Genomic DNA, 22094 nt, shown 5'->3' on the forward strand with positions numbered 1-22094 from the left:
TGTGAATTACAGATTTTAAAGTTGGAATTAAAAGTGGCTGAGCTGAATGCATCTGGCAGGCAGCTTCTTGCCTTCCTTGGATATGTGCTGCTCTTCTAGCGTCTTGTTATTTCGGCTTCGGTTTGGCATGTTGAATTTGCATGCTGCTTCTATGAATTAACTGGAAAAGCTGCTGTGAAGCTTATTTTTCCTGATTAGATATTTATTATGACCTCTCAGTATTCCTACAGGCTTCTAAACCTTCCGGAGCTGTACATCGTCCTTATTTTTCTATGTTTAATCTTATTTTAAAAGAAGAAAAGCACAGGGGGTTTATTGGAGGATTCATGAGTGTGGGACACGTCAGTCACACCTACTGATTATGGGATTTCTGTTGCTGACTTGTGTTGCCAGTCAGGTATTACTGTTAAAAGAGAAGCTCTGCTGGTAGTTGACTGCAGCTGACCTGAACCAGCCCATGGGACTGAACGCACTTGTAGAGTAGCCTTGCGTTCTCCTTCCAAAACTTGATCCAAATTTCATCTTAACAAGCTGTAGCTTCAGAAAGAAGTAAGCCTTACGAAGCCCCTGAAACTGCTCAGGGAGAACCACATGCAATCGTGTACTGCTGCATTTCCGTCTCTCAAGGGCAAAGACCTTGAGTTTAAGGATTTACTGTGTCTAGACATCACTGCTGACAGTCAGGATTCTGGCTGCTTTGGAAAGGCTGAAATATAAAAGCAACTTCTTAATACTAAAAATGAAAAAGGAATAACATTTTATACAGTATGGATAGAGAGAAGATAGAGACAAATAGACAAAGGAAACAGTAGAAGACAAATAGCAAGATCCAATTATAAAGAAAAAGAATGTTTTTCTGCTATTTCCAAGAAGCCTCAAGAGCAGAGCTTGTTGTCTTCTTACACAGGACAGCAAACACTTCTGCAATGCTTCTGCTGATCAAAACTACTTCAGCAGCAAAGTTAAGTATTTTATAAGGCAAGCGTATTTTGTAAGGCAAGCATTACTTGACAAGCTGTGCTGTCATTAGGGAGTGCAGGCACATACGACTGGTTTTACAGACAGTTCTGTTTGTGTGTTCTTCGATTTGCAACAGGAAAGGAGAGCCAGACCTTCCAGGTTTCATTTAGCAGTTGCTGTGCCAGTAATAAGAGTTTCTCTGATTGTTCTGTTTCTAAATGACAGATGTTGGATTTGGAGAAAGACAAGCACAGGGGGAAACAAGAGCAATGCTAAATTTGCTTCTGTTCTTTTAGGGCAAATTGGTTGAGGGTCTTGGGAAAACTGACTTGCTGCTTTTGAAAGAAAAAATAAGATTTCTTTGGCTGTTAACATCTCCCTGGTTGGAACATCTTTATTTTTTTGATCTCTGTTTGTCTAAGGTTGTGCCTGGCTATCTACTCCCGTGTACGCCAGCGTCTTTCAGGGAGGGACAGTCCTACGCCAGCGTTAGTGGACTAACTACCATAGGACACTACCATACACGTGTGGTAAAACTGGCTGTAAGTCTAGTCACAGAGGTGGGCATTCTGACTCGTCAATGAATCATTGATTTAGGCTTCAATCCAACCAGATATTTAATTATGTGCGTAATTCACAGACATAAGTAACTTAATTGACAACACATGTAGAGTTGGACGTACCTGGTGTCCTTTGCTGGGTTACACCCTGTAATTTCTACATACACTGCATGTGTGTGGCAGAGCAAAGCCACCGGCAGGAGTCCATCCTGCTGGTCTCTGTATAAACATGAGGACAGACACCGCCCTTTCCTCCAAAAGGTTTTTCATTGTCCATAGGTAGACAGAGAGTGAGACAGGAGAAGGGCATGAGGGTTAGCAAAGCGGCTTGCTCGTTCACTCCTTCAGCAGCTGAGGATTTGTGAGGAGTCCTCTGTCCACGTGCATGCTCATTTTAGTAGGTCACATGCCCCAAATGTAAAGGAGCATGGTGACAGAGCTGGCAGTTATTTCCAAATAAAAGCTGATACGGTAAAAAGTTGTCCTTCTTGAAGGGGTGAAAGAAAGCAGTTTCCATGCTGCCTTTTGTTGTTGTTTCTTTTTTCATTTTTTACTGCAGGTTTTCAGTATAAAATGTTACATATCCATTAATTTCCTCTCGATCTGCTGTCCAATGAACTTTTTAGGTATGCCTTACAGTTTCTGAGGCAGGTTGTACAAAGTACTAGCAGGGAGTCTGCTTCTCATTTCTCTCTGAAAGGGGATAACGTATGGAACAGAAAGAAAATTCAAGGTGTTTCAGCTCACAGTATTTCTTCCTTGCTCATCCATCAGGGCATACTATGCCACCCTTACGTGAAATAGCAGGAGATTCCTTACTTTCAAACCTTAAATTTCCCCTGAGCAGGAATGGAGCTAAAGCATCCCTGGCTTTTGCCTTCTCACTGCCGAGGTGCCCCAGATAGCATAAACTGTACAGTGCTGCTGTCATCCAGCTTCCCCCAGAAACATCCCTTCTAAGGACAGAGACACATCTTCCATCAGAAAGTCCTTCTTTATGGTCTACAAGGAAAGGTTTTATTTAAAGTTTATTGCAAATGCAGCAGTGCTAAAATTTGATTTGTAAATCGCTCCCTGTTTATGAAAATGGTGGGTAAATGCATGCCAAGATTTGCACAGTATCTTAGTGCAGGATACTTTGTTGGATTCTTAATTTGTATTCTAAAACTAGGCAGTGAAAATTACTTTTATGACCTAGGCTTTTTCCTTCCTTTTTCTTTCCAGCTGCAGCTTGATACTCTGCTTCTAGCTCTTTTCCTCCTTGAACAAAACAATATATCATTCCATTGTCTGTCTCTTGATTTAGACAAGGGGTGGATTTGTCATGGGGCATTTAATGAATAGGAGTGGTTAACATCTGAGTTCTGCTTCTCTGCTAAGAAACCGGCAGCAGCTGCAAAGATTGCCCATGGCACCATGAATGGGTGGCTACCGATTTGCAGGGAAGCTTGCTGTTCACTGAATCATCCATATCACTCCTCACAGTGCCTGGAAATCTTTTCCAAGTACTAATGCAAGCTGAGCCTTCCTCTTGGATGTGGTCTGACAGGACTGCAGCCCAAGGCAGCACAGCTGAAGAGTCAGATGTGGGTGTTTGTTGGGGTTTTTTTTGCAATTAGAAGCTTTGTAAGACATCAATATTTAAAAGCAGAGAGATAAATAAAATTACAGACAGTTGGGTTGATTTGAGGGGGGAAGAGATGTCATTTGCCTGACGGAAAAAGCGTATCTCTCCAACAGGGCTTTCAGTTCTTTAGCCAAAAGATGTTGTCTTTCTTTTTTTGGTTTTGGTTTTGGTTTTTTTTTGATGAGCGTGATCTGTAAGTGTGAACAACTCATTATTTTTCTTAAAATCGTTATTTTTCTAGGTATATTTTGCAGGGTAGAAGTACAAGGTGGGCGTAGCTGTTCACCACCTTAGAGGAATTGGTATTTCCCTTAAAGCAGATTCACCGTTGTGTTGTACACACAGGTGAAGCCACACAGCGAATGACCAAATAATCCATAAGGCAAACGCACGCTAATTGCTGTAAAAGGTCTAGAGTGAGTGATCAGCCTGAGCTGGTTTAGTGACTTGGTTTCCAAAGAGCCATGGCTGGAGGAGAGTGGGCTGGTGGGATGAACCTGAACACGGTTCCTCTGATGCTTCCTGTGGTTGGGAGTCGAGAGCCTGTGTCCTCCAGGTTTTTTGCAGGACATCCTTCACTGTTCAAATGAAGTAAAGGCCACGCAGGGCAATGGCACGTACCTTGTCAATGCTGCTGGCTTGAGAAGCACCTTTGTTGCAACGTTTACTGTTGCTTCAAACCAAAATACTTCACCTGCGTTCTGCTACCTCTTGAAATCCCCAGCTCCCACTGCAAACTGACTTCTGCTGTGTATGTTACGTTTCCTTAAGATCTCAACTGTTATTTATAAATGATGAACCTTGATGTTGGTACGCGGTCGGGAAAGCAGCAGGCTTTTTGTTTCTCTCTGGGACATCTTCTATTATGCAGCGTTCTGGGAAGCGTGGCTTAGCTGAAGCAGGAGAGGGGAACGTGCGGGCAGGACTCTCCCTGTGCCCGTTCCTGCTGGGAGCCACGGGGCAGGTGTGTTCACTGGTCAGATTTGTTCCTCCAGAGTTCTGAAAGAACTTCAGGAATAAAAACATCAGGAGGCAAATGCCTTCTGTTTAGAAGTAGGGACAACCACACAGGCTGAGCCACCCTGCTGATTGCCCAAAGAGTAATTCAGGGTCCTTGACGTTTATATGCCTCCCTGTGCTCTGTTTTACCTTCACGCATCCTAATCTCTTTGGCTGCGTTTGCCATTAGTCACCATTTCCCCAAACAACACTCCCGTCTTCTTCCAGGCATGAAAAAAACATCTGCTGCTCTTTCTGTGAGCCTGACATCTCTTGAAATACCACTCCCCAGTTCCCCAAGCGGTGTTGGTTAGGGATGCATTTTTGCTCCCTGGCCCTGTACCACAGCAATATCGTGTGCTCCTCTCCTCTCTCCACCCTGAGGCAGATACTCGAGTGTCTGTTGAATGGCAGCCGCAAGATACGGTCGTGTCCCACCACAGAGCACCCAGCTTCTGCTCGTGCTTTCGTCCCACTGATCAGACCTCTGCTGTCGTGCTATCTTTGTAGGTACACGTGTTCAGTGTAGCAACATCCAGCACGATTTAGCATCTTTCCTCCAGATAATTCCAATTTCACGTCACATGCTTAGCTGCAGCTGTCATTTTACCTTTTCAAGTGTGCCGCTGCCGTGGCTGTTAGACGTTCGGCCTCTCGGAGAGGGGTGGGGGGTTGCAGTTCTTCCCCTCTGAGACGGTTCCTGGCGGACACTAACATGAACTGTTGTGGCACTGCAGGTCGGAGTTTGGCCCCTGTGTTTATTCCTGTGGGGATGCCTCTGGCTAGTCATAGAGACTGGCAGCATCCTCCTTAAAGCCAAGTATTGATCGTTTCAGCAGAAGAAACAAAGTGGTTAGATAAAAGCAATTCAAAACCAGTTTGTGCAAATGTTTCTCTGACCCCATAACCCTGTATCATAATTAAAGCAGATCAAGATGTTTTGGTATCAGAAGCACAGTCGTGGGCCCAGCCTTTCTTTTCTGGCCTTCCTGTTCTCCCAGATATGCCCCTACAGAGTTAACTGAGTATTTTTCTACAATAAATATTCCCACAACAAGGCCAAAATATGGTTTTCATCAATCATTTTATAGCTGCTTCAAACCTGTCACGGCAGTGTATATGCTTACAGCAGCTCAGGGAAAAAAAAAATGCAGACAAGCTGCAAAGAAAAGGAAGAATTTGAATAGAAGACCTGAATTTTCTATTGCCAGGAATGGTCAGATGATCTTTCTTTGTGCCTTGTACAGTGGCAAGTGCACGGTCTCCAGTGAATGAATAAATGCAGATCCATGAAATGAGATTATTACTCCCACGAAGGTATTGAAAAGGAAGGAGAGCACGCTGAGCCCCCGACCTGTTCCCTGCTGCACAGACCCGCACATGCCTGTGGAGCACAGCAAACCTGAGGGACGGGTCTCATAAAGAAGAGCCTTATAATTGCAATAGAAGCCCAGAAACAGAAGTGCTGGGATTGCAGGAACGTGTCCGGGCTGGACCTGGTCATTTCACAGGCCGGATGCATTGGAGAGAACTCGGCTGGGTAACACAGAAGTGTGGGTGGCCTTCTCCGTCCTGCCTCCAGCCCTAACCGCGCTGTAATATAGCTGCTTTTGCAGTGTAATTGCTTTCTCTGCAGGGCTTCTTCCTATGGAGTCTGCTTGTGTGGATTTAAATTGTTTGCGGGTTCTAACTAGACCCAAGTTGGTCTGCATCGCCTCTTTTCTGCGCTAGGCAGCTCACGTGGCAGTTCTATCTAAGAGACTCTAATGATGTCTAGATAGCATCACTCCCTGGCCTCTGCGCCTGTGTTTGATTTGAGGAGAGAGGCTGGATCAGATAAGTTCAGAACATCAATAAATACGTGTATTTTGTTTGGTGACACTTGTTCAATTTGAATCTTTTTCCCAGGAAGCAGCTTGTGTTGTGTCATTTTTTTCAGCGTGCTGTGTAAATGCTCTGCATCTGCAACTGTCGAGGATGGTGCCATCCCATAGCAATGCCATCTGCTCGTTCACAAAGTGCTTTTTGCGTAGATAAAAAATGTGAGGTGTTACTCATAATTAGGCAAATCACACGCTGTGATCTGTGATTGATTTGATTTCTGTTGCTGGCTACCTTGCATATGTCTGTGTGTCCATAAGTATTGTCTACATATCAGCATATGGATGGAGATGAATCAGAGACATGAATTCTTTTTCCCAATCCAGACAGATGGAAATGTTTTCCCTTCTTCTTATTAGCAGCAGCTGAATTTCAGTAACACCAGGGGCCTCTGCTAGGATCTTGCCTGTGTTTCATGCTGTACATGCATACGTAAGTTGGCACGGCCATTTATAATCTAATACAAGTAGTAAGCGATCCATGACATGCCACAAAGGAAAGCTATAATTTCAAAGCGATGTTCAGAGATAGCCATGTTATTAGCCTTCTTGGAGAAAAATATCTGGATATATAACTTGGCATTATGCAGTGCGGTAACAGAATGCCTAAAAGGTGCTGTGAGCATTGCAGAGCCCGTGTCTCTGCTGAATCAGACTTTTGGAACTTATTACCGTGCCTTTCTTAGCATTAACTGTATGTACTCTTGAAAGTGTATTCACCTCACTAACTGACTGAGATCCTAATTGTTTCTGGTCGTGCTACAGTCTAAGTAACGCTGATAGTAAGAGAAAGTAACTCGGAAATTACTAGTTCCGTATAATTTTAATAATGTCTTCAAATGCCTTTTATTGATAGTGGGGAATGATTTACCAGCAGTTTTAAAAGATGTTTAAGGCAGGCGGTAGGCATACCAGAAAGGCCATAAAAATGAAAACACATGAACAGAGGTCTACACACTTGTCTGGAGTAAAAGTTATGAGCAGTGGAGTAGCTATATAGTGGGATGATTTAGAACATTTTAAACCTCAGCAGAGCTCTCTTCTTTTCTCTCCCTCTCTCCTATAGTTATGTGCCTATCTACAGCGTGTTCACTTCAGCAGGAGATCTGTCATCACTGGAGTCTGACCATAACTAGGATAGCCCGAGGCAGAAAATAGGCTGTAACTCATCACAAATCCATAGGCCCGCCGCTGTAACAGCTCCTATAGACAAGGATCAGATTGGTGCGAGCTGCCACTGAGCAGCAACTGCGGTTTGGTATTTTGCAGAAGAATTCAAATAAATTGAAATGGTTAGTGAGTACTTGGTTGATGTTTACTGGAAGTGGTGATCAATGTGCTGAGAGCCCAGGACCGCTGTTCTCATGTTTAAGAGCGTTACGTTTTCTCAAGTCCTGCTTAGTTTGTGTGGGGGAGAGCCATTCCCCCGTGATGCAAAGTTAATCATCGGTGCAGGTTTGATCGACTCTAGTGTAACGCCTTTGGGTGAACTGAGGGCAGTGAAGTGCTTGAAGCATTTTCAGAATTATTTGGTCATTTTACAAGTTGTGCTCTTCTCTTCATTTCGGCGGTTGTCAGAGGGTGTCTTGCCGGAGGACTGCTGGTACTGAGCACACTTAATGCGTTGGATTTTTTTCTGAAGCCAGGAATGCTCAGTTCAGTCTTTTCGATACAGAAAGTTTTGTGAATGCGCAGAAGCCTTCAGGTGTTACAAATTCAGATTTCCCAGCCCCATGGATACTGAATAGAACTCCAGCATGCACAGTTACATTTTATTTTATGTGTATGTCTATCGGTTTCATCATGTCATCTGTGGTTTTCCTCGTGTTGTAAGTCAGTGAAGTAAAAAAGAAAAAAGAATAGCCAAGAAGTCGAGGCAGATGTAATGTCTTGGAGATTTTTTCAGTGTTGTTTTTAATGTCAGCAGACATGGTGTAATTTAATTTTCAGAAAAATCTCAGCTGCAAAGCAGCTGATTAGGCATCTTGAAGAAGCAGCTACTCTCTTGAAGCATTGTGTTCATGAGATTACTAGAGGTATTCTTCTAAAGAGAGAAACCCCCAGATTGCCAGAAATAAATCACTTTGAAGGATACAAGCCCCCTTGGGTAGCCATCCAAAAGCAGAACCCAGTTATTTAGATCTCACATCACAGACCTGCCCTCTCTGCGCTGTAAAAAGAAGCATCAGAGATGTAATTGCTTTAATGCAGCAGTGGAAAATTCATCTTTTCTTTCTATTGTTTTTAAAATGAACTTCAAGAAATTTTGTAGAAGGGGGGTGGGGGTGGTATTGGACATAAAACTCCAGCACGTGCGCTGTCTGTGCCATTGAAATATGTCCCGTTGGGTGGCACCACAGCGTTTCCTGAGCTTCATGGTACTGTAAAGCATATCATGCTGCAAAGGTGGTTGTACCTTGTTTGCATGAAAGAAGGAACTTGATTTTTTTTTGTTTTAAGCGTTCCAATATTTAATAAAATTTCAGAAGTTGAAACACGGCACATTAAGTCAACTCATGATAGTACATTTATGTCTTTGATCGCCAGCGGCAGGTCAGGGCTGTATCAGCTCCATTCTTGATCCAGGTTACATGACCTAGGCGCAATTATACATGTGAAAAGAGTTTGTTTCCTGAAAGAAGAGAATGCAGACTACATTTTGTTATGTCTCACTGGACCTGTTGCCTCCTTCCTAAAAGCAATCATCTTTAGACACAAATATAGCACATACTGGGCATTTTGTAGCATTTGTTTTAATCCGTCTGTTACCAATTCCATTCAGTTTGCTTTCATTCTGCTATGAGGAGCTTACACTGTCGCATCAGAAGTTTTACTAAAAAAAGGGATTTCATTACATGAACATTATATTCAACTGTTTGAAGGACAAAATCAAGATCAAAAGAGACTCAGTGATTAAACAACAGAAAGTATGCTCAAATCGTATTAAGGGATGTTTTCGATCTGGCGCCCAGGGATTTAGCAACCTGACTTAAACTTTTGTGCCAGAAGGCTTCTGGGCAAAATCCTGTTCATACTGTGGGGAGCAAGGTCAGAAGCAGGCGGAAGAAGCATTTGGTTTACTTTTGAAATAGGAACTGTAATGGTTGGCTTGCGAGTTTGGCCTGAAGTCTAGATCTTCTGTCAATGTAGATGAAGGCCGGGCTGCTCTTCCAAGTGGAATCTGAGGGATGGGGTTCACTAGATCCTCCCAAGCTTGTCTTCTTCACAGCCGAAGATAGATGCTGTCCAGTGTTTTGTCTGTTTGCTTTTCAGGACGTGCATGATGTCTGCACAGGGTTCTGGTGGGGTTTGCTGTGATTCACGGTGGTGCCAGTTGCTTGATCTCTGCAGCATCTGTTGCCAGTTATGAAGGGTTTTTTTAGCTCAAGTATTTACACCCAACTGTCTGTTTTATGGGAGCAGCTCCGAGCTTTTCTCGCATCAGACACCCCCCAAAGGAGTTTCTGTTCTCAAGGCAGGAGTGGGGAGAGAAATGCACACTTGGGGTCAGGGCTGGTTTTTTTTTTAACTGTGTGCTCACAGCGTATTCTGGAGATCTTTATGGTTTGGAAAGCCTACATTTAGTGTCGTGCAGTGACGATATTGTCGGTGCTTCCCTTTGAAGTATGAGCCAGTCATACGGGACATGCCTGACAGCTGCAAGAATGAGCTGGTGTGCGGTGCTGTGTCCGAGGTGATGGATCTGGGGGGTTTCGTTAGTGGTTTACCATTCTTGGTGAAGGACATATCAGGTGCCCTGGAATTACTACTTTCTGTCTTACTAACGGGCAGTGAACGCTTGCCACTCCAAACAGACAAAACCACGGAACGTTTACCTTGTGCAGCTTGGAGTTGGCCCTACCAAGGGAAAAGGCACTGTGGGAGAGTATCGTTGCTGTTACTACTATTATCACATTTAGCTGCTAGCATAGTAAGACCGATTAGATTTCAGGAAAGGAATATATTTGTTCTAACCCGCATGAATACTTCCCCTCTGTCAGGAGCTCCTTAGAACGGCACTCAAGGGTGCAGGCAGGTGACCATGCTGCCTGTGGCTGTGGGCCAGGTGAAGGAGAGCTGTTGCCAGTGGTGGACTGGCTGCTTGCTTTGCAGAAAACGAGCTTTTGCCCTCTGACAGTCCAGCTGTGGAAAGAGCAGTGTTTGCTTTCGGTAATGTCAGTGAGAGGTACAGTTGAGCACGAAAATGGTGCTCTGCGTGGCTTCTCCATAGACTGCTCCTTGCCAGCCTGGATTATGGTAGAATATTTTATTTTTTTCCCCATTACTTTGTCAAGCCTGCAGGAAATTCACCATTTCCATTATTTCCACAAGCTTCCCTGGTGCTTACTGTGTGACATCTTGGAATCCACAAGATCAAATCAAAGCTACTCCTTCTGACCATCTAAATTACAAACACACTGACTGTGATGCGATGCTTCATTTTAAAATTGCCTGTTAAAATCCAGAAGGACTCCTGAACATTTTTAATAATTCCCTAAAACAGTCTAAGAACATCTGTTAAAGTATTGTATTTCCTTAAAGACAGCAGTGGTTGAGATTGCTTCAGCTGGAGAATAAGGTTGTCAGTCAAAGTGGGTTTTTGTGGTTTAGTCTCTGATCTAGGAGTTTTTAGCATCTTTTCCCAAGTGGGCCGAAGACAGACAGCTAGTGAGCTGTTAGGGCTTGCCTTGCCATGTGTTTAACCTTGCAAACAATCAGTCAATACCTTTTGCAAAGTCTTCCATGTTTTACTGGATACCTGGTGCTTTCTGAGGAAACAAGATACAGTGGTTTGACATATTGCACTTCTCACATTATTCCTTCCACAGCCTGTGTCCAACGTTTTAATATGTTGAGTAGCTGTGGCAACTTCTTTTGTGTGTCTACAAACGTTTGCATTGTTAAGCCGTTGGGTCTGCTAATGAGGGGATGAAGGAAGAGGCAGGGTGTTGTATTTACTGTGTAGGATTTCCTGCAGAGATGAATAGTAGATCCATGGTGGGCTGGAAGCCCAAAGAGTCCTTAAAAGATCTCAGCCTCGCACGCCCGCAGACATGGAGCTGCAGCCCGGAGCAGGGTGGGATCCTCCACCGGTGTCCTGCAAGGAAATGCTTGAAATAAATCAGAAGCAAACAGGAAAACAAGCAGAAAGGAAAAAAATAAGGCATCCTACTCCCATCAGTGTCTCTACCTCAGTTTCTCCAGCCAAACGATCAAAGGAACCACTGGAAAGAGACAATAATGTAAAGCAGCGTCGGAATGGAGGGTAGCAAGTTAAATCAAAGGCTGTAGTTCAGTGCAGTGCGATGGCGTGGCTAAGGATGGACGTGAACTGGGACCCTGCTAACACGACCCACTTTAAAAGAGGGTTATTGGAGAGAGAGTAAAGTCATAACAGCCGAGTCTGGGTGTAAAGAGCAAGTCATTGGCAGCGCATGGGCTGGGAGCAGCATCTGCTCTTGCAAAAAGAGGTGTGGGGAAACCTTGTTGTCGTGTCTGTGATGAAAGGAAGAAGAAAAACTGTCAGAGAGAGAGATTTCTCAGTATATCAGATAGCATGCAGGCATTGAAATATCTTAGGTTCTTGTGTGATGGGTGGTATCAAGTGCACTTTATCTCAAATGGACTTTTCTGAAGAATTGGGTTGAACCTTTTGAAGAGAAACAGGTAAACAAAGAGAAAAAGATTATTTTCCCTACTTTTCTGAACACAAAATAATACTTAATCCAGTTTTCCATTCACTTCCATTTCCTTTGCATCAATCCCAAGAGTAAAATATATTCATTTCTTTATTATTACCTATATGGAAAGATTTGGAACTGGATTGTTGCATATTGTACTACAGAAATGTGGTGTATCGCATACTTAACAGTGTTAGAATTAGATGTGCTTATTTATTGCATGCTGATATTCTAACTCTAGATCTATTGAGTGTTATGATACTTTATGAGGATATTACTTCATTACATAATTATTTTTATTGTAGTGATGATGCCATATTGATCTAAATTTCCACTTGCTCACATGCTTAATTTTGTGTCATGATAACATGAAAGTGTAAGTGAAGTGATAGGTTTTATCTTTTCAGTTATAATTCCTAACTGTTTTAAGAATTTTTTTAATGCTTTAATTATTTTTTTCTGTGTGATTGAAGGAAGCTGGCATCATCACCAAGCTTGCAACAGAGGACACATCTTTTAAATGTTAGTGTGTAAAAGATGTCTGTGTTGTTACCTTTTTAAACAGAAGATGATGGACAGGAAATCTGCAGAATTTTCAGCAAAGGGGAGTCATTTTTTCAGCTCTTTTTCATTTCTTAATGGAAGAAGAATTATGGAAATGAGAGTGGGCATTGCATTAAGTGCTTGAAATGTTCCTTCCCTGCAGACCAATAAAAACATAACTCTTCCATTAGGGAAATTTAGTTTTTTGAAGGCTGCATGAATCTGAGCTCTGAATCAGTGAATGAGATGACGATGCTGGGGTAAGCGTGGCAAAGTCTGATGATGTGTTTTAAGTGTTTCGCAGGTGGATACTAGATCTTAGCTTGTCTTGTAAGACTCCGGAGCAACTTTTTCTGTGACTTCTTACATTAACCACTTGGCTTACCTTGTAGTACTTGTACAGTGCTGTCTCCTGTTACACAGATCAGTGACAGAGTTTCAAAGCCACGGGGACCGAATGATTTTTCCTACCTGAATTTGGACCAGAAGGTTTCCTGGCCTTCTCAAAGCACTCTAGCTACTTGCATAAGTCCATAAACAGAAGTCAAATAGCGCAAATCAAAACTGTGACTTTCCTGTGCTTCATATGGCAAGTTTACAGCAATTATAATCTCACCGATGACTATAGATTATACAGATTGTAGCTCTCTGCTTTTCAAAATATCCTCCATCTGTGAGCGTGTGATGAAAATGCAGTAGTAAACTGCTCTCGCTGGGGGTGTTCACATTAGGTCCCTGATCAAGGCTGTGGAGAATTGATACTAGAGCAAGTGGGTTTTCAAGTGAAGCCATCTTTTTTTCTGTGCTGTTGACCATAGAATAGTAATCAACGTCAATTTCTAGGTTCTAGAAAACCACAAATAAAAAATAACAAAAAGAGCAAAATCATTAGCAGTCATTACCACTGTTCCTTACTTCTAATTTATTAATAGTATGTCAGTTTCATATACTATATTACTTAAGATGTCAAACATATCACAGATGTATAGAAGGATGATTTATTCTCATTTACTCTGTGAGGAGAATGAGACACCAAGAGCTTCTGAAACTTGTCCAAGGTCTGGAAATGATTAAGTGGAATTCTTTCTCTTTATTATTTTTATTTAGTCACAAATAGTCCAAATATAGCTTTAATGCTCTAGTTATAATTGATAGAATAAATCCCATTCCCCCCCCTTTTTGCTGGAGGGCTGATCCTATGGGTGCATGCAGCACAGACAGTTAAGGCCACAAATGTAGTTGTTGTGAATATTTGGTCATACGTGGGGCTGGTTTTGTTTTAGCTTTCTGAGGTGTTTTTTCTGCAGATACTGCTGGGAATCATTTTCCCATCACTACAAGTGTTCCTTGAAGCTCCAGTCCCTCGCAGGGCTCCATGAGTGCATCCCTGTGCTCCTGTTATGTTTTGTATGCAGACAACTTACTCCTCCTGCCTTACTCCTATCCAGAAAAACAGCATCTCTGCAAATAGTAGTTACATTCCTTACAAATTCAGGAGGCAAGGAGAACACGTCTGACCTACAAGATCCTCTATGCTCAGCCTGAGTTTTCATTCCCAATGGAAAGATTTTGAAGCACTGGAGAAAGACTCTGGTTGAGGAAGCACATGGGAATAAAATTTTCAACTCCTTCTTGATTCTCTTGCTATTCCATTCCCTCTACTGGTCATGTGGCTTAGTCAGTTGATTAATTTAATCAGCTGCCGGCTTTAGACATTATGAAGAGATTCTGGCAGGGAATTTCCACCTCACACATTAGCTTTTTGGCTGATTTAAGTTGGGGTCACCCTGTGCTAGTGCCGTAGGTGGCTAATAGCCCCCGAGAAACCAACTGTGTAGACTGGAACTGCCTGTAGAAAACACGAGTTCCCAGGTGCCTTGGATGCGTTTGCGCACAGAAGGAGCCAGATGGTTTTCTCAGTGGGTTTTCTTTGGCTTTGCTCTGCGGGAGAAATACCTGAGATGGATGCTGCCAGGTAGCTGTGTGGCTTCTCTGTGTTAACAGCTGCTCTAGCTCTTCTCTCAGAGGTATATTTAAAGCATAAAAATGAAAAATGGTCAGAAGACCACGTGGTCAAGTGGGGAATGGGGAAGACTTCGTGTCTTGTGTACCTCCAGACCCAATGGGATGGGTCTGGTCCCAAGCTGACAACCCGGTCTGGAATGTGATGGTGGTACGTGCCAGGTGGCTCGTAAGTGCTTTGAGACCTAAGGTACTTTCTGCATGTCAGTAAGTTTTTCTCGTTCACAGCCCCTGGGCATGGCTGACTCGTGGCTGTGTGGCAGGCAGACACGGCCACCCCGGGGAGCCATCTGAAGCTGTGCACCGTATTGCAGATTTGACTCTGAAACGCACTGCTGCAGCCAGCCGCCCCCCCAAAGCACCGTGACCTTCGGAAAGCTTAGGTCAGGTCCCCTGTCACCTGCACGTTTTAAAATAACAGGCTGCTTGGCTTAAACTGCCAATAAAACTAATTATCCCTAAAACAGGGCCGGGCTCTGGGACATTAACTGGGCCAAACAGGGGTGTGGGCTCTGGTTTTATCCTGGACAATAAAAACAGTGCAAGGCAGCCTGCACCTCGGCCAGGTGCCCAGCCTTGGGCCATTGACGGCAGCCCAGCAGCGCTGGGCAGAGCTCCAGGTGTCTCAAGCAGGCTGGTCTGGGGCAGCCATCCCCATCTCACGTGCTTGCTCTCGTGGTCTTGTTCCAGGGCAACCCACTGTACTTCCAGTCTGCCAGGAATGTGACGGTGAACATCCTCAACGAGAAGACTAAAGTCCTCACTCGCCTTGTAACAGGTAAGGAGGGGGGAAAGCTATGTGGAAGAATTAAGGAGGGATGAAAGTGTGTGTGTGTGTGTGTGTGTGTGTTGTGAGATGCTGTGCTGCCTTTAGACAGCACGCGGGAGGGGAGCCCAGGTGTCTTGTGAAGTACAAATGGAAACTTCGCTCCACTTTGTAGAAACAAAGCTGGAGACATGAAAGCCGTGCTGGAGAGGCAGCTGGCTGGTGTTTTCTGATAACGAAGCAGACCATCGTTTTCATTTGAAAGCCAAGCCAGAGACAGAAAGGTTAGTTGAACCACGTCAGGGTCAAGAACAACATATGCAGGCTGACATTTCCGTTGTAACAGGCACAGGCTTTTCCTGAGCCACTTCTAATTTGCCTGAGATCTTGGGAACTCTGCAGATTAACTGCGGCTGGGGTGGGACACCGCAATTTAGAGCTCTGTGCCCGTATGCTGATGAAGGACAGTCTCATGCTCCCAAGCCTGAATGTGTTTGATGGGGAATGGGTGTTTCATAAATCCCCAGTGCACAGCAGCATTTGAATGAATGCATGTGTAATTTGGGTTGAAAAGCGTAATGCATTATATATGATAATATAATATATATATATATATATGATATAGGATAGACATTCATTTATTGAGATTTATCTAGGGACCGGGAGAAGTATTGCTGTGTGGCAAAGCCAGTAATCCATAAACATGTTGTTTCTATATGAGGCTGGGTTGTTTGGTTTGCTTATATAACATCTTGGCCTCTAGTCACAGTATTAAATAATTAAATATGCAGCTTCAGTAAGCAATGATTTAAGCAGTGTGTGTGAAAACCGACTGGAGGGAAGAAATAAATTCAACCCCAAGCTCCCTGATTCTCACGTTCAGAATCAACATGTTGAGATTGTTGGCTCTCCATATATTTTCAAGAGGGTATTTGGTTCACGTAAGCACCTCCCTGTCGGGAGAGCTTGGGAGGATGCAGTCAGTGATGTCTCCCAGTGTGATGTTCTGGTTGTTGAGCTCATTTCTGCATTCAGCAGCAGCTTTGGTTTCAGAGCAGAGCAGCAATGTGGTCCCATGTAGTCTGTGCTACAGTGATGAGTAGGGAGGCAGTTAATTAGCAAGATACAAATCAAACTTAAATTACTGGATTCTCTCAGAATGCCTGCAAGAGTTTTTTAAGTGTTTCCAGGCATCTCAGCATAGCTTCGCTTTTTTGTAGTGCAAACCATGCCAATGATTCTGTGCGCGCTGACGCCAATACAGATGACTTGTGCAGGGAAACGGGTATAGATGGAGTTTGGAACTGCCTGCAAGAAAGTACTGGCTTTCAGGTCTTACTTCCCTTGTCTTTGGAGAAATGAGGCTAGTCATGAAGATGGCCAGAATCCATGCAGAGTCCCATCACCTGCCCTGTGCAGCAGCATATTCCTGGGAGGCTGTGGCTTGGCCTGAGTTGTACAGGGCTGTTAGATCGTGATTTGTCCAAAGTTTAGCTTAGGTTGGTAACCGAGAGGTCTGCGCTATGCAGCCTTTGAGCCAGAGACCTGCACAGAACTGCTATTCAGACAGCTGATGTTTATCAGGCTCCACAACAAAACACGTTGCCAGAGGCTTTCCAGGGCTGCCATGCACAGCAGCCTGCGGGAGAAGCAGCAGAACTGAAATAAGAGCTATGAAAGAAAGTCTGACTCGTCTAAAAACTTTCTGAAACGTGGAAGACTGTCATTTGTCTTGGCCTACACATGCTTGAAATGGTATGAAGGAAGATGTTTGCTCCTGTGGTGATGTCTTCTTTTGGGGTTGTTTATTGTTGTTTTTTTTAATTGGACTGTGCATGACACCGTTATCATTTTAATCCAGGTATATTTAACAGGGAGAAACCCAGGAATATTTTACATGGCAGCATCAGTCCAAGCAAAATGGACTCAGGAACTCTTGATGCCTCTTACAGCTGCACCAATTCTCTGAAAGCATGGCTGGGCATGTTCATTGCTATTCGCATGTGGGTCCATCTCTTTGTAAAAATTTCCTGGCTATTCAAAGTGTAACGGTGATTTTAAAACACTCATAAGCATTAACAAAATTGTAAGTAGAAATAGTTGAGGTGGTTATTTGGGTAGAAAACAGTGGCCTTTTCTAATGAGGGGTCGCACTCTGAAAAGCACAGACCTCCCTTTTTGATGTGTGGGATGCTGATTGTATCTGCAGAGCTGTTAGGACAATCTCAGCAGATGGGTTTATTAAACATATGAAGCTACTGTGTGATTTTCTTATACTTTTCACTTAAACATTGTGCTTCTTCCCTCTAGGTCCCCAAGCAGTGGAAGCACACAGCCAAAAATTTGAGGTGAAAACCCTCTCTGGAAAATTGCTGTTTTCTGCAGATGACAACGAAGTGGTGGTTGGAGCAGAGAGACTGAGAGTTTTAGGTAAAAGATTATGCACTAAATCACTGTTTTAATATGCGCCTCTTCAAATTTTAGTATAGTTTTGCCTGACTTTCCTTGATGCTTGCAGAAAGCTTCTTTTGGAGATAAAGCCTTTCACTCTCTTTACTGCTTTGAATCTTCCCCAAGCAGGTAACGGCCAGGAGTTTCTATCTGAGGGGTTTCTTAGCTTGCACAATGTGTTATTTCCCTCCAGAAGGAACTCCCCTGGAAGGGGTTTGTCTGGCTCAATGAAGTAGCTTTAAGAAGAACAACTTTATCTCTTGGGTCTGGGATGAAGGACAGTGAGGGATTGCTCTAAGGATGCTTCCATGTCTGCAGTCACTGTATGTAGGGAAACCTCTAGGCTTCATGCTTTTGATCGCACCACTTTCACCAGCTTCTCCTTCATTTTAAAGCAAATGCCAAGGAGGAGACATGCAGCGAGAAAGTCAGCAGGCATTAGGACCCCACATTAATTCTCTGAAGAGTTTGGTGGTCTTTAAATTGGCTATCTTTCCTTAGCCGCGTGCAGGAGTACATTGTGCATCTCTGAGCCGTCTTCAGCTATGTGGTGGGTAGGGTTCAGTGTCCCATGCACGGGAGGTCGACATCACCGATGCCACCACTCCCTCGTCTGCCCCTTGAGACAGACAGGGCGCCCTGAGCTCTCCTTTGCCTGTGCGGGATCTGTCTCCCCAGCTGTCCTGCCTGCTAGGCTTGGCATTGGTACTTCCTAACAAAAATTGGGGAGATACACTTCGGGTTTGGGCATGGGGGTTGCTTATTGTTTCTTTGGAATTTTTTTTTTTTTTCAATTATAAAAAAAGGAAACAGTTATGGTAATTCTGAAATTTAAAAATATATTTGATAAATTATATGAAATTACCTCTTAGGAACTTGAATTCTCTTGCTCTCCAGTTCAATCCGTGCTCTTTGGTTAGTCTGAGATTTGCTGGTGAATGTTTTCATGCAGGACCAGGCTGGGTAGCTCAGTATTGCTGGCAGTTAGTCACAGAACGATGCCACTGGTCTCTGTGGATGCACTGACAGTTTTCTAATGGCTTGACATGGATGGATGTTTGCTCCAAATTGCTCCGTACTTCTCTAGTAAGCTCCTGAAAACAAAGAGATCAATGAAGGAGATTAAAATTATATATAGTTGTTGTTGTTGTTATTATTATCATTATTATTATTTCTATATATTACATAGCATTTTATTAGTATACTATGTATAATCTAAAGGAGCTTAAATGCCTTGAAGTCTAACCATCATGAATGGGACTTTGTATCCAACCCTGAACATTTTAGGTTACCGCGTGTAACGCTACTCTAGAAGGTTCCTGTTTGTAAACGGACCAGGTGTAGCTCTGTGCAGGTCGCTGTTGTTACATACTGGACTAGTTCAGTCACCAGCTATGTAAAGTTTGGTGAGTTTTGTAGAGTAAGTGTTGCACTTCACAAAATTAACAGTATCTTTTTTAGCTTAAAACCTTGAAAATGACCCTTCCAAGATTCTTGCAGTGTTACAGAGCTGGGGAACGTTTCTCACAATCGGCATTGTACTGCGAATCTCCCTTTGCACTGCACTCTTCAGACCTAATACAGTCTTTGTGCAGGATAGGTGAAGTCAGGAAGTAACAGTTTTTAATTGTTTTCTTGGAGATCTTAAAATGAGAGAGATTTATGTCACTGGTTCTTAAAAAAAAATACAGAATCTTTTCCTTACAAGTTGCAAGTACTCCTTTTCAGATTATGTACAAAAATGGTACTTTTTATTTACTTTGTCCTCTTCAGAGAAAGCAGGAATTATTTTTGATAGTTATATTGAGTTTCTGGCTCGTTCTAGGCTCCAGAATAAGCAGCATAAAAAATACCGCTAACCACTGTAGTGCATTTTCATTTTTACCTGCATTTGTGTCTCGGGGTTTATTTGGCTTATGCAGATCTATCAGCAAAGAAGAGGTAGAATGATACCACTGGTGATGTTAAATCGCAAGTATTCCTATGACCTTGAGCTGAAATGCTTTCAGAGTTCATGCTTGGCTTTATTTTTCTCCAGCTTTGCTTCCCCAATCTAATTTTATCTCCAAAAGTGTTTGCCATGGCTGTTTGCCATGCTGGGAAGTGCTATACCGTATGTTCGTATTCCTTGTGTCTGCACTCGAGGCTAGTCCAACTTGTAGTACACAGACAAATTCCTTTGATCATTTTTCTGGTGTTTGGGATCTCAGGTGCTGTTGGTATGTGTCTGCTGACACCTGTCTACGCTATGTAAATAATCTTAACTTGTTCGTGTTATTGCTGAACATGTACTTGTTGTAGAAAGAAGTGTGTGTCTGCAATCTGGCATGAAAGTTGTCTCGCAGAGGTTAGAGCAGCAGTTACTGAGCTTGTGGCTAGCTTTTAATCTTGTTAATGATAATTAGGTTTTTTTTCTTTGTACACTCTTCAAAGCTGATTCTCAAAGTTTGTTCTACAATGCTAAAGCTTTGTCTTGAGAAAAGAGGTGCTTTCCTGTTTTGAAATGGACTCTACTCTGGGTAGCTAAAGGGTTTTTCAGCATTAGTAAGGCATTAAAAAAGGGAAGAATAACAGAATTGTGGATAAAAACAAATACAAGTAGGACATGTGCTGCATTTGATGGTGCTTCAAAAAATTGCACAGCATGGGTAGTGCAGATTACCAAATGAAAGTGCTTTTTATGTTAGTTGTGTTTTGGGGAGTTATTTCTGATTTATAACTGTTAAAGGGCACAGAAAGACAGAGTTGGTCCCCTCTGCTTTTCATGCACGATGTAACTTAGAGGTCTTCGATGGTTTTATTTGATTTAGCAAATCCAGCCAAACCTATCGTCATAGGAGAGATTGGAGGATAATGGGAACTTGTGTTTGAGGACAGGGGCAGCCCTCTGAGCCCTTTGGCCACGGTCAGCTCTGCTGGCAGCCGTGCAGCCTTTCGCAAACACATGCACAAGCTCCCTCTGCCTTGCTCAGAGCCGGCCGGGAGCTCAGCAGCTGCATCGGTCTGGATGACTCAGAAGGAGCTCGTGTTTGCCTGCAAGAAGTCATGCAGAAACTGAGCCTGATGCCAAATCCATTCTGTCCTTTTCTTTCCAAGCTCCTCTGCAGTGCCTGCGGTTGCCCAGCCATCTCCTCCACCCTTGTGGTGGCACGGGGTGGCAGCACGTTCTCGTGGTTAGCACCCCTTTCTTTTACAGGCTCCGCTTCTGGAGCATTTGAGCAGCTCACGGTCTTGTAAAAGATACTACAGCAATCTTCGGAGCGGGTCTCATTCCTCAGATCTGCAGCCCTGGTTTTGCAAGGCTTAGGTTTTGAAAGCAAACTCAGCCGAAGGGCACCGTGGCGGTGCGGGGGGTGACGTGCACACCCTTCTGCGCTGCCCGTTGCCACGGCCAGCAGTGCACTCTGGCAGACACAACATAGGCACAAGCTAACGCCTGGCTGGATGCCCACCCCACCCCACCCCACCCCCGGGCTCACAAACACGTATGGGCTGCCTTATGGGAGATGAAGGAATGAGTCCTGATTGAATTCGTGTGCGGTGCGTCATGCAGCGGTTCGCCTTCCCCCCTCCTCCCCCCCTCCAGAAACGAAATGCGTTCAGCCCGTCTGAAGAATGGTGCAAAAGAAACTCTTTAGTTAAAAGAGCATTAAAAAATAATTTTGATATATATTCATTACCAATTTCACTTAATAGCATATTGAACGTTAGAGCATTTATAAACAAAAGACAATCATAAAGCATTATTCTGACTGTTAATTAGCTCTATTTATTCTCCAGATTAGTTATTAAATATGCCCTCTAGATGCCACTGGATACTAATTAACAGAGTTACATTATTATCTCTATAGAAAAAGCATTTTTAATTAAATCTAAAGCAATTTAAATTACCATGAGTTTTTACAGAAATTAAACTCTGGTCAGATGCTTAATTTAGCCTTATAAGACAACATCTGATGACATGCCAGTGTCAGTTCTCCCAAGGGCCTTGACATCTTTTTTGGAGATTACTTTCTGAAGTTTGTGTTCAGGGAAACTCGCCAGCGTACTCTGGTGTTTAATATTTATGATGGATTTAACCTTTTTTTTTTTTTTTAAGACTAAATATTGATGGGAATCCACATGCTTTGCAGTGAGCTGAGATAAAAATGCAAAAGACGCGTTCCTGCAGCTTACAAGCTTTTGCAGTCCCTGGGTTTGAGTGGTGGAGGAAGGTTTGCGTGGGAGGTGGGATTGCATGGGCTGGATGCTCTCCCGTTACAAATCAACCAGGTTTTTTTAACTGCTCTTAAGATTACCGTTTTGCTTTGCAATAAGGACGGGATTAATCCTAAAACCACAAGGTGCCTTTTCTGTAATACAAGTGTACAGGGAGTACTCCCAGGTTGCTCCCACTCTGGGTCCCTGGAAAATGTGCCTCTCACTTAGACATTTATACTACCATAGCCTAAGCTTTTCTCCTAATGTAATCTGATGATAAAAATTCAGCTAAAGCTTTTCACTGTGGCAAACCATAACTAAAATAGCTGTATTTAGGGTGGGGTAGGATGCCTTTCATCTGCCCGTATAAAGATGCAGGAGCTTCTCTGCAGAAGATGTGCAGCA

At 43.3% G+C, this 22094-nt stretch overlaps 1 protein-coding gene across 2 annotated transcripts in view; it reads left to right on the plus strand.

The window, feature by feature from the left end:
* SGCD (sarcoglycan delta) overlaps nt 1-22094 on the plus strand; it is a 341209-nt gene that overhangs the window by 274763 nt on the left and 44352 nt on the right. For both annotated transcript variants that reach the window (XM_040604641.1, XM_040604642.1), the window contains 2 exons: nt 14963-15050; nt 17349-17468. In XM_040604641.1, coding sequence (XP_040460575.1) covers nt 14963-15050; nt 17349-17468 — 208 coding nt within the window. The remainder of the gene's footprint in view (nt 1-14962; nt 15051-17348; nt 17469-22094) is intronic.

This window comes from Falco naumanni, chromosome 8, assembly GCF_017639655.2.
Source record: "Falco naumanni isolate bFalNau1 chromosome 8, bFalNau1.pat, whole genome shotgun sequence".
In the NCBI taxonomy this organism is placed as follows: domain Eukaryota; kingdom Metazoa; phylum Chordata; class Aves; order Falconiformes; family Falconidae; genus Falco; species Falco naumanni.